The 13,470-nt window shown below is 46.9% G+C and overlaps 1 protein-coding gene across 1 annotated transcript in view; it reads right to left on the minus strand.

The window, feature by feature from the left end:
- Positions 1-603: 603 nt before the first annotated feature.
- The window catches only part of LHFPL6 (LHFPL tetraspan subfamily member 6), a 204,220-nt gene continuing 191,353 nt past the window's right edge, over positions 604-13,470 (minus strand). Inside the window, exon 4 of the mRNA XM_056561981.1 lies at positions 604-3,048. Within this exon, the coding sequence (XP_056417956.1) occupies positions 2,930-3,048 (119 nt within the window). The 3' untranslated portion in view covers positions 604-2,929. The remainder of the gene's footprint in view (positions 3,049-13,470) is intronic.

The raw sequence follows: 13,470 nt of genomic DNA on the forward strand, positions 1-13,470 counted from the left end.
CTTATTGTCACCTGTGCACATAAAACTGAAGACGTTATAAAGAGTGATTACTGGTCCAATGAATATTATACATGATATATGCAGCAAAAGGAAAATACTGAACGGGAAGCTCCTCTGTTTTTCGGGGGACGTAGTAGCACAGAGGAGTTTCAGTTAAAGGGGTACTCCGGTGGAAAACTTTTTTTTAATCAACTGGTGCCAGAAAGTTAAACAGATTTGTAAATGACTTCTATTTAAAAATCTTAATCCTTCCAGTACTTATTAGCTGCTGAATACTACAGAGGAAATGATTTTCTTTTTGGAACATAGAGCTCTCTGCTGACATCACGAGCACAGTGCTCTCTGCTGACATCTCTGTCCATTTTAGGAACTGTCCTAAATGTTTGCTATCGGGATTTTCTCCTACTCTGGACAGTTCTTAAAATGGACAGAGATGTCAGCAGAGAGCACTGTGCTCGTGATTCAGCAGAGAGCTCTGTGTTCCAAAAAGAAAAGAATGTCCTCTATAGTATTCAACAGCTAATAAGTACTGGAAGGATTAAGATTTTTTAATAGAAGTAATTTACAAATCTGTTTAACTTTCTGGCACCAGTTGATTTAAAAAAAAAAAAAAAAAAAAGTTTTCCACCGGAGTACCCCTTTAAAGAGAAATGTCTCTAAGGTTTTCATGTTATTCCACTGACAAAAAGAAGGAGGCAATGACTTGTACCTGATCAACATTTAAAGGGGTACTCCACTGCACCAGCGTCCGAAACATTTTGTTCCAAACGCTGGGTGCAGGGTCGTGACATCATGGACACGCCCCCTCATGACATCATGTCACGCCCCCTCAATGCAAGTCTATGGGAGGGGGCGTGGCAGGCGCCACGCGCCCTCCCATAGACTTGCATTGAGGGGGCCTGGCTGGGGGTCTGTTCCGGATGCTGGTGCAGTGGAGTACCCCTTTAAGGAAAGCTCTGGGGAAGGTATTATATAGAGCGAATTAAAGGGCAGAACTATGTAGCCATGGTTTTCAAAGTATGAGACTCGAGCCAGCTACGGTTTTCAATCATTCTCTGCACATAGATGTAAATGCATGAAAGGGATGCAGTAGGTTATCCAAAAAATCTGGGCTACCTTTCTTGTACTTTCTTAGAAATAGAATTGACCAAATGATAATTTTAATACAAAACATAATGCAGTATTGGTTCTTATTGTCTCCTGTGCACATAAAGAGTGATTATCGGTCCGATGAATATTATACATAATATATATGCAGCAAAGGAAAATAATACTGAATGTGAAGCTCCTCTGTTTGTCGGAGGACATAGTAACACAGAGGAGTTTCAGAAAATGGGGGTACTCGCCCTTGATATCTTATCCCCTATCCAAAGTATAGGGGATAAGATGTCTGATGGCAAGGGTCTTGCTGCTGGGACCCCCGCGATCTCTGCTGTGGCACCGCAGTCACCAGGAGAATGGAGCGAACATCATGGCCACGCCCCCTCCCGCCGCCACTCCCCCTCCCATAGACTTGCATTGAGGGGCGTGGCCGTAATGTCACGAGGGGCATGGGCATGACATCACAAACCTCCGGTGCATCAGCCAGCATTCTAAACGAATGCCCGATGCTGCAGGGAAATTGCGCTGGGTCCCAGCAGCGAGCCGCCTGCCATCAGACATCTTACCCCCTATCATTTGAAGGGGATAAGATGGCTAGAGGCGGAGTAACCTTTTAAAGAGACATGTCATTAAGGTTTTCATGTTATTCCACTGACAGGAAGAAGGAGGCAATGGCTTGTACCTGATCAACATTTAGGGAAATTTTTTGGTATTTTTACACCATTCCGGACGCTCACAGCATATGTTTGCTATGGGGATTTTCTCCTGCTCTGGACAGTTCCTGACATGGACAGAGGTGTCAGTAGACAGCACTGTGGTTGTGACAGAAAAGAAATCCAAAAAGAAAATAATTTCCTCTGTAGTATACAGCTGCTAATAAGTACTGGAAGGATTAAGATTTTTTAATAGAAGTAATTTACAAATCTATTTTACTTTTTGGCATCAGTTGATTTAAACAAACTAAAGTTTTCCACCGGACTACCCCTTTAATTTGAGTCGGAATCCCGCCATCTGAAATTATGCCGTGTGAATAGACCCTTAGGTACTGAATGGGTCATAATTTATGGTCTAGTGTACTTAAAAGGTTAAAGTCAGCATACCCGGTCTAGTGTATTATAAAGGTCAAAACCGACATCCCTGGTGATCTAGTGGATTTAAAAGGTCAATGCCTTCTTAAAGGGAACCTGTCACACTAAAAATGCAGTCTGAACTACAGATATCATATTATAGAGCAAGTTGATATTTTATCGTTTTGTAAGAAAAGTTCTATGATAATGTGTCATTTACTTGTGTACATCTCTGCTCATTCGGGGCTAAGTGGTCATGTGGCTTCATAATCAGTTATGTAATACTGGTACTTGTCTTAGACCACTGCACTGAGTCCACCATTGTTATATTGTGCCAGAATAAGGAAAAACCTGAAAACAAGAGAGAGAAAAAGAGAGTAAGAGAGTAAGAGTCCTCCAGTGCATCACATTCTATAGTAGTGAATGTGACTGTCGGCCATTTTGATAGGTGGAATACTCAATGGTAAGAGAGGCCTGTGTGCTATACATATGTGCTTATCCCAACCAGCAATTACCAAGTTTAGACCTTGCTCATTCAGAATCCCAATTGTGGCCTTCCAGTAGCATGGTTCTCCGTCCCCAGCACATTGTCCATACTTAGAACCAGACTTTTGTTTCTCATATGTTGCATTTTATCCAAGTTCTTGTGGCTGCAGAGTCACATCCCCAAGTGATATTTAACTTGTCAGCTGTCCCGGTAGGCAAGCTCCAAAGCTAGGCTCAGGAAACAGAATGCTGCTCCTCATCTCTCCAAGTGGCTTCTAATATGGGTATTGCTTTTGTTTTTTTCCAGAGAAACATGACAACCACGTGCAGATGAGCATTGCGGCTGCCGCTCCTCCACCGGTGCAGTAATATGCCCATCCGATTCTGCACATACCTAGAACAAAGCAAACACAGTCATCATGAATATGGAAATGTGTGTAAAATTACACAGTAGAACAACGCAGTCTTTCTTTCAGCCCTGTATTACCTACTTCAACTTGCATATCCTAATATTAAAGGGGTTATCCAGCCCTACAAAATTGATAGCCTATGCTAATCAACATGTAGGGGTCAGACTCCCAGCTCCCCCCACTGATTAGCTGATGGAGCGGGCCATGGTGCTTGTACGAGCGCTGCAGTCCCGTCAGTGATTACCTGTGTTGGCACTTGCAATTTCCGTACTATAAGTAACATTGCTGCAAAGTACTAAATCATTGTCCTATCCACTGTAGCTGTTACGCCGAGCGCTCCGGGTCCCCGCTCCTCCCCGGAGCGCTCGCTTCTCTCTCGCTACCGCAGCGCTCCGGGCAGCTCCACTGACCCGGTGCGCTGCGATACCGTCTCCAGCCGGGATGCGATTCGCGATGCGGGTAGCGCCCGCTCGCGATGCGCATCCCGGCTCCCGTACCTGACTCGCTCTCCGTCTGTCCTGTCCCGGCGCGCGCGGCCCCGCTCCCTAGGGCGCGCGCGCGCCGGGTCTCTGCGATTTAAAGGGCCACTGCGCCGCTGATTGGCGCAGTGGTTCCAATTAGTGTGTTCACCTGTGCACTCCCTATTTATACCTCACTTCCCCTTCACTCCCTCGCCGGATCTTGTTGCCATTGTGCCAGTGAAAGCGTTTCCTTGTGTGTTCCTAGCCTGTGTTCCAGACCTCCTGCCGTTGCCCCTGACTACGATCCTTGCTGCCTGCCCCGACCTTCTGCTACGTCCGACCTTGCTTCTGTCTACTCCCTTGTACCGCGCCTATCTTCAGCAGTCAGAGAGGTTGAGCCGTTGCTAGTGGATACGACCTGGTCACTACCGCCGCAGCAAGACCATCCCGCTTTGCGGCGGGCTCTGGTGAAAACCAGTAGTGACTTAGAACCGATCCACTAGCACGGTCCACGCCAATCCCTCTCTGGCACAGAGGATCCACTACCTGCCAGCCGGCATCGTGACAGTAGATCCGGCCATGGATCCCGCTGAAGTTCCTCTGCCAGTTGTCGCCGACCTCACCACGGTGGTCGCCCAGCAGTCACAACAGATAGCGCAACAAGGCCAACAGCTGTCTCAACTGACCGTGATGCTACAGCAGCTACTACCACAGCTTCAGCAATCATCTCCTCCGCCAGCTGCTGCACCTCCTCCGCAGCGAGTGGCCGCTTCTGGTCTACGACTATCCTTGCCGGATAAATTTGATGGGGACTCTAAATTCTGCCGTGGCTTTCTTTCCCAATGTTCCCTGCACTTGGAGATGATGTCGGACCAGTTCCCTACTGAAAGGTCTAAGGTGGCTTTCGTAGTCAGCCTTCTGTCTGGAAAAGCTCTGTCATGGGCCACACCGCTCTGGGACCGCAATGACCCCGTCACTGCCTCTATACACTCCTTCTTCTCGGAAATTCGAAGTGTCTTTGAGGAACCTGCCCGAGCCTCTTCTGCTGAGACTGCCCTGTTGAACCTGGTCCAGGGTAATTCTTCCGTTGGCGAGTACGCCGTACAATTCCGTACTCTTGCTTCAGAATTATCCTGGAATAATGAGGCCCTCTGCGCGACCTTTAAAAAAGGCCTATCCAGCAACATTAAAGATGTTCTGGCCGCACGAGAAATCCCTGCTAACCTACATGAACTCATCCATCTTGCCACTCGCATTGACATGCGTTTTTCCGAAAGGCGTCAGGAGCTCCGCCAGGATATGGACTTTGTTCGCACAAGGCGTTTTTTCTCCCCGGCTCCTCTCTCCTCTGGTCCCCTGCAATCCGTTCCTGTGCCTCCCGCCGTGGAGGCTATGCAGGTCGACCAGTCTCGCCTGACACCTCAAGAGAGGACACGACGCCGCATGGAGAATCTCTGCCTGTACTGTGCCAGTACCGAACACTTCCTGAAGGATTGTCCTATCCGTCCTCCTCGCCAGGAAAGACGTACGCTGACTCCGCACAAAGGTGAGACAGTCCTTGATGTCTACTCTGCTTCTCCATGTCTTACTGTGCCTGTGCGGATATCTGCCTCTGCCTTCTCCTTCTCTACTATGGCCTTCTTGGATTCCGGATCTGCAGGAAATTTTATTTTGGCCTCTCTCGTCAACAGGTTCAACATCCCAGTGACCAGTCTCGCCAGACCCCTCTACATCAATTGTGTAAACAATGAAAGATTGGACTGTACCATACGTTTCCGCACGGAGTCCCTTCTAATGTGCATCGGACCTCATCACGAGAAGATTGAATTTTTGGTCCTCCCCAATTGCACTTCCGAAATCCTCCTTGGACTACCCTGGCTTCAACTCCATTCCCCAACCCTGGATTGGTCCACTGGGGAGATCAAGAGTTGGGGGCCCTCTTGTTTCAAGGACTGCCTAAAACCGGTTCCCAGTACCCCTTGCCGTGACTCTGTGGTTCCCCCTGTAACCGGTCTCCCTAAGGCCTATATGGACTTTGCGGATGGGATGTTTTTTGCAAAAAACAAGCTGAGACTCTACCTCCTCACAGGCCTTATGATTGTCCTATTGACCTCCTCCCGGGCACTACTCCACCCCGGGGCAGAATCTATCCTCTGTCCGCCCCAGAGACTCTTGCTATGTCGGAGTACATCCAGGAAAATTTAAAAAAAGGCTTTATCCGTATATCCTCCTCTCCTGCCGGAGCCGGATTTTTCTTTGTGTCCAAAAAAGATGGCTCTCTACGTCCTTGCATTGACTACCGCGGTCTTAATAAAATCACGGTAAAGAACCGCTACCCCCTACCCCTCATCTCTGAACTCTTTGATCGCCTCCAAGGTGCCCACATCTTTACCAAACTGGACTTAAGAGGTGCTTATAATCTCATCCGCATCAGAGAGGGGGATGAATGGAAAACGGCATTTAACACTAGAGATGGACACTTTGAGTATCTGGTCATGCCCTTTGGCCTGTGCAACGCCCCTGCCGTCTTCCAAGACTTTGTTAATGAAATTTTTCGTGATCTCTTATACTCCTGTGTTGTTGTATATCTGGACGATATCCTGATTTTTTCTGCCAATCTAGAAGAACACCGCCAGCATGTCCGTATGGTTCTTCAGAGACTTCGTGACAATCAACTTTATGCCAAGATAGAGAAATGTCTGTTTGAATGCCAATCTCTTCCTTTCCTAGGATACTTGGTCTCTGGCCAGGGACTACAAATGGATCCAGACAAACTCTCTGCCGTCTTAGATTGGCCACGCCCCTCCGGACTCCGTGCTATCCAACGTTTTTTGGGGTTCGCCAATTATTACAGGCAATTTATTCCACATTTTTCTACCGTTGTGGCCCCTATCGTGGCTTTAACCAAAAAAAATGCCAATCCCAAGTCTTGGCCTCCTCAAGCGGAAGACGCCTTTAAACGGCTCAAGTCTGCCTTTTCTTCGGCTCCCGTGCTCTCCAGACCTGACCCATCTAAACCCTTCCTATTGGAGGTTGATGCCTCCTCTGTAGGAGCTGGAGCGGTCCTTCTACAAAAAAATTCTTCCGGGCATGCTGTTACTTGTGGTTTTTTTTCTAGGACCTTCTCTCCGGCGGAGAGGAACTACTCCATCGGGGATCGAGAGCTTCTAGCCATTAAATTAGCACTTGAGGAATGGAGGCATCTGCTGGAGGGATCAAGATTTCCAGTTATTATTTACACCGATCACAAGAACCTCTCCTATCTCCAGTCTGCCCAACGGCTGAATCCTCGCCAGGCCAGGTGGTCTCTGTTCTTTGCCCGATTTAATTTTGAAATTCACTTTCGGCCTGCCGATAAGAACATTAGGGCCGATGCTCTCTCTCGTTCCTCGGATGCCTCGGAAGTTGAACTCTCTCCGCAACACATCATTCCTCCTGACTGCCTGATTTCCACTTCTCCAGCCTCCATCAGGCAAACTCCTCCAGGAAAGACCTTCGTCTCTCCACGCCAACGCCTCGGAATCCTCAAATGGGGTCACTCCTCCCATCTCGCAGGTCATGCAGGCATCAAGAAATCTGTGCAACTCATCTCTCGCTTCTATTGGTGGCCGACTCTGGAGACGGATGTCGTGGACTTTGTGCGAGCCTGCACTGTCTGTGCCCGGGATAAGACTCCTCGCCAGAAGCCCGCTGGTTTTCTTCATCCTCTGCCTGTCCCTGAACAGCCTTGGTCTCTGATTGGTATGGATTTTATTACAAACCTACCCCCATCCCGTGGCAACACTGTTGTTTGGGTGGTCGTTGATCGATTCTCCAAGATGGCACATTTCATCCCTCTTCCTGGTCTTCCTTCAGCGCCTCAGTTGGCTAAACAATTTTTTGTACACATTTTTCGTCTTCACGGGTTGCCCACACAGATAGTCTCGGATAGAGGCGTCCAATTCGTGTCAAAATTCTGGAGGGCTCTCTGTAAACAACTCAAGATTAAATTAAACTTTTCTTCTGCATATCATCCTCAATCCAACGGACAAGTAGAAAGAATTAACCAGGTCTTGGGTGATTATTTACGACATTTTGTTTCCTCCCGCCAGGATGATTGGGCAGATCTTCTACCATGGGCCGAATTCTCGTATAACTTTAGAGTCTCTGAATCTTCCTCCAAATCCCCATTTTTCGTGGTGTACGGCCGTCACCCTCTTCCCCCCCTCCCTACTCCCTTGCCCTCTGGTTTGCCCGCTGTAGATGAAGTGACTCGTGATCTTTCCACCATATGGAAAGAGACCCAAGATTCTCTTTTACAGGCTTCATCTCGCATGAAAAAGTTTGCCGATAAGAAAAGAAGAGCTCCCCCCATTTTTGCTCCCGGAGACAAGGTATGGCTCTCCGCTAAATATGTCCGCTTTCGTGTCCCCAGTTACAAACTGGGTCCACGCTATCTTGGTCCTTTCAAAGTCTTGTGCCAAATTAACCCCGTCTCTTACAAACTTCTTCTTCCTCCTTCTCTCCGTATTCCTAATGCCTTTCATGTCTCTCTTCTTAAACCACTCATCATCAACCGTTTCTCTCCCAAATTAGTTTCTCCCACTCCTGTCTCCGGTTCTTCTGACGTCTTCTCAGTGAAAGAGATACTGGCCTCCAAGACGGTCAGAGGAAAAAGGTTCTTTTTGGTGGATTGGGAGGGCTGTGGACCTGAAGAGAGATCCTGGGAACCTGAGGACAACATCCTAGACAAAAGTCTGCTCCTCAGGTTCTCAGGCTCTAAGAAGAGGGGGAGACCCAAGGGGGGGGGTACTGTTACGCCGAGCGCTCCGGGTCCCCGCTCCTCCCCGGAGCGCTCGCTTCTCTCTCACTACCGCAGCGCTCCGGGCAGCTCCACTGACCCGGTGCGCTGCGATACCGTCTCCAGCCGGGATGCGATTCGCGATGCGGGTAGCGCCCGCTCGCGATGCGCATCCCGGCTCCCGTACCTGACTCGCTCTCCGTCTGTCCTGTCCCGGCGCGCGCGGCCCCGCTCCCTAGGGCGCGCGCGCGCCGGGTCTCTGCGATTTAAAGGGCCACTGCGCCGCTGATTGGCGCAGTGGTTCCAATTAGTGTGTTCACCTGTGCACTCCCTATTTATACCTCACTTCCCCTTCACTCCCTCGCCGGATCTTGTTGCCATTGTGCCAGTGAAAGCGTTTCCTTGTGTGTTCCTAGCCTGTGTTCCAGACCTCCTGCCGTTGCCCCTGACTACGATCCTTGCTGCCTGCCCCGACCTTCTGCTACGTCCGACCTTGCTTCTGTCTACTCCCTTGTACCGCGCCTATCTTCAGCAGTCAGAGAGGTTGAGCCGTTGCTAGTGGATACGACCTGGTCACTACCGCCGCAGCAAGACCATCCCGCTTTGCGGCGGGCTCTGGTGAAAACCAGTAGTGACTTAGAACCGATCCACTAGCACGGTCCACGCCAATCCCTCTCTGGCACAGAGGATCCACTACCTGCCAGCCGGCATCGTGACAGTAGCACTGCTGCTAATAATAGTACAGCAAGTGCAAGGAACAGCAAAAAAACTAAAAAGGAAAGGGGGTGCTCCATTGTGTAGCATTATGGACTACCCACCACCTCATCCGAAGTGACTACTAAGCAACAAAAAGTTGTGCTGAATTAAAGGCCAAACTCTATGGACTACGTGTGGAAATGATAGTCTGCAGCTCTAGGACCCAATAGGACTGCACAACGGCAGCAGATAATATGGCGCACAGGTATGGAGAAAGTGTCTAATGATCTATTACTGGACAAGTACTCTACACAACAGGTGCAAAACAATAGGTTGACTTTATTGTTTTGGCGCTAGCATGCACCTTCCTCAGGTCCACCATTTAACACCCGCCATCCAATGTGGTTGCATCCACCAGCAGAGGTTATCATTAAGAAGAGTGCTTTGAAGAGACTGTTCACACAAGCATTGCAGCCCCTTTCAGTGGCATGGATTTCCAAGATGTGGACCCCCGACAATCTAATGTATATATCCTATCCTAGTCATCAATTTTTTAAGGTTGTATAACCCCTGTATTCTAGCAGAAAGGAATATCTCACTTTTTTTTTTTGCTAACAACTCCCACTGAGTCCTGAATAAATTCACAATCACTAAAATCTGTTGTTATTAATTAGAGATGAGCGAACTTACAGTAAATTCGATTCGTCACGAACTTCTCAGCTCGGCAGTTGATAACTTATCCTGCATAAATTAGTTCAGCTTTCAGGTGCTCCCGTGGGCTGGAAAAGGTGGATACAGTCCTAGGAAAGAGTCTCCTAGGACTGTAATAACCTTTTCCAGCTCACCGGAGCACCGGAAAGCTGAACTAATTTATGCAGGAAAAGTCATCAACTGCCGAGCCGAGAAGTTCGTGACGAATCGAATTTACTGTAAGTTCGCTCATCTCTATTATTAATAATAATAAATAATAACTAATATCGGCCTGTCCATGCCAAAGACACCCATTCAGATGGTAGATGGCATTTTTTCCCAGAAATAGCACCTCTCCTGTATATGGGCTGTCTCTAGTATTTTAGCTTATCCCTATCAGAGTTTACTGTAGCTTTATATGAAAGTTATCGAATATAAATTCAACATCTTGCACTCTAAAATGTCAGATTTTCATTGCCTATTGTGGATCACAGGTAGGTACACAATGAATTAGATATTCTCCTACAGTACATCCAGTGCACAAGATGCATCAGCCGTCCCGTTCTCTGCACGCTCAGTTGGGTGTGAAATGTCTGCTGATATTGAAGCTTCAATGACTCTCCAATGTTCAGAATGTCATTTTACTGTTTTATAGTTGGTTAACGTGTAGGCACTGATGCGTCACTTCAAGTTAAAGCTAAATATAGAGAACTGAAAAGCAAAAGCTATTGAAGTATTTGGCTACAAGCGCAGAGCAAAAAATCTACCTCCATGATCCTCATTGTTACTGAACTGTATAATGTTATCTGTAGCATCATCTGAGATGGGTATTATTAATACTAGGCTTCCACATCAATGTTTGGTTGCATGAAGGTCATTACAAAATCAGAGGTTACATTGTTGGTTATGTGAGGATAAAGTTATTATTAACTGTAATGATCGCAGGGCCAACCCAAAGGTGACTAGTGGCTGGTGTGGTTCTGTTTTATTGATGTCCATCCTTATGGTTTACCATATAGTGCCCAAGTAACACAATCAAAAATAAGTGACAAAAATAACATCGCCATAAACAGGACCGGCCCTACAGTGGATCCTGCTGGGTCCATTGCACCCAGGCGGCACCGTCACAGGGGCGGTTGCCGCTCCAAGAAGCTTTTTAACCCCTTCCCGACCCATGATGTATTGGTAAGTCATGGGTCGGGTGAGGGGAATATTGCGCAGGCCCGCTGGTTGGGTCCACGTCATGACCGGCAGATCCCGCTGCTATCAGCACCTGACATCTGCCAGTAATGACGGACATCGGAGCTGGCTATGATGTCTGTCATTGAAATGGTTAAATGCCATGATCAATAGCGATGTTTTAATGTTTAAATGCCGGTAATCCCTGGGGTCTAGGGGACACATCTGCAGCTCTGTGAAGATCCTATGTTGAATTCAGTGAATGTCGTGCAGGGAAGGGAGCTCCGCCCCCGTAATTTACATATTCGATGCCTGTAAATCCACATCCTAGTGAAGTGGAGTCATGAAGCCCCGCCCCCTGCGTGTGATTCACTGAATTTAACAGAGGATCTTCTGGGGAACATATCTCAGGACCCACTGGACATATTTAAGTAAGTGACCCCTCGTTGGACTCCTAGTCACCCACACTATACGCCAGTGTATTGGGTTTAGTGTGGGTGAACAGGTTGACAGTTTTCCTTTAAAGGGGATTATCCCCACCTTTGCTTAAATATTCATAAACAAAAGGGATGTGAATACTAGGCTCTGGAAGAGGTGTGCCTGAGTCACGTCCCCTCAGCTTCATATTTACACCCCTCTGTGCCTGAATCATGCCCCACAGCCTTATATTCAAACCCCTTGAGTTGTTTTTTTTTTTTACCAATTACCGTATTTATTGGCGTATAACATGCACTTTTTAGGAAAAACATTTTTGCCTAAAGTCTACCTGCGTGTTATACGCCGATAAGCTACTGCAGTTCAATGATTTAAAGCGGGCGCTTTAAATCAATGAACTGCAGCGGCTTTGCAGGTGCAGAGACCCCCAGCGCTGCCGGCTTCTCTGCCCCTGCCTGTCCTGGGGTCTAGAGCCCTGCTGCCACCGCTTCTCTCCCCCTGGCAATCGGTGACGCTGCCCGTTCTCTCCCCCTGACTATCGGTGTCGGCGCCCCATTGCCGGCGTCGATAGCCAGGGGGAGAGAAGCGGCGCAGGCAATGGGGCAGCAGCACCGATAGCCAGGGGGAGAGAAGGGGCAGCGGCACCGATAGCCAGGGGGAGAGAAGGGCTGGCAGCAGGGCTCTAGACCCCAGGAAAGGCAGGGGCAGAGAAGCCGGCAGCGATGGCCTCTCTCCCCCTGCCTTTCCTGGGGGTGTATCAGGGTATACGCATGCACACACACGCACCCTCATTTTACAAAGGATATTTGGGTAAAAAACTTTTTTTACCCAAATATCCTTGGTAAAATGAGGGTGCGTGTTATAGGCCGGTGCGTGTTATACCCCGATAAATACGGTAATCTATACTGACCCCAGATCCACCAGTTAGGTTGACATTCATAGTAGTAACAATAATGAAAACTCTTCTAAAAAAGAAGATAATTGACCATCCAAAGACCCAAACCAGCATGGATTTACTGAGGGCAAATATGTAAAATAACCCCATTGTTTTCTTTTCTTAATGCATTGGATAAAGTTGCTGCTGTAGATATGACACGTCAGCAAAGCCTTTTATACAGTTCTACAAAGAGCTGACACATAAATTATTGAAAAAATTGACTTAATCCTTGGATAGAAATTACTAACATTAGAATTGGGTTAAATCAACAAAGAAACATTTACTAAAATATGATTATACCCTTTAAAAATTAGCTTTTAATAGATCAGCATTAAACAATACCCCACATGTGATGTTTTTTTAATCCTAATCTATTAAAAGCTAATTTTTAAAGGGTATAATCATATTTTAGTAAACCATTTTTTTAATCCTTGGATAATTTAAAAACTTGTAGTTGACTGCAGGGTATATATGAAAGGGTTGTATTTAGTGGTATCAGTCACTGGGGACCACAAGGGTCTGTTCTGGGTTTTATGTGTTTGTAAATCACAAAGAAGGTTTGGTCGGTAATTGTTGCCTGTTTGCGAATGACACAAAAGTGTAAACAGGGCTGATCATTCTGGAGGTGTCAGTAATATGAAAAATGATTTAGCTTTACTAGATAAGTGGTCAGAACAATGGATACTGAAGTTTATTATTTCCAAATGCAAAATGGTTCACGTGGGAAAGGGAATCCTCTGAGTATCGTATTGGCAGTTTTGTGTTAGTGAAGACTTCAAAAGAAAAGTCTTCACTAGGGGAGCATTCAGAACCGTATTCAGAACGGTATTGAAAACCATATGCATTGACTCTCCATTGAAAACCGTATACCAAAAGATGTATCAGGTTGTGTCCGTTTTGCATCCTGTACGGTTTTGTCAGTTTTTTTCCCCCTACCCAAAACTGTAGTCTACCACGTTTTTTTGCCCGGGTGAAAACATTTATTAAACCGTATACATTTTTTAACATTGGAGTCAATGGAAACCATACAGAACCATATGTGCCCAGTTTTTTTTTCTTGGAATTTCAATCAAACAAGTGAAACTTTATTCAAAATGGAGTGACAAGTAAAAAACTTATAGGTTTTTTTTCTTAAAAAACGGATGCAACTGGACATCATTTTTCAAACCGTATACGTTTTTTAACTGTATACGGGTTAAAATTTGTACACACGTTTTGATACAGTTTA

Source organism: Hyla sarda, chromosome 2, assembly GCF_029499605.1.
Source record: "Hyla sarda isolate aHylSar1 chromosome 2, aHylSar1.hap1, whole genome shotgun sequence".
Taxonomy (NCBI): domain Eukaryota; kingdom Metazoa; phylum Chordata; class Amphibia; order Anura; family Hylidae; genus Hyla; species Hyla sarda.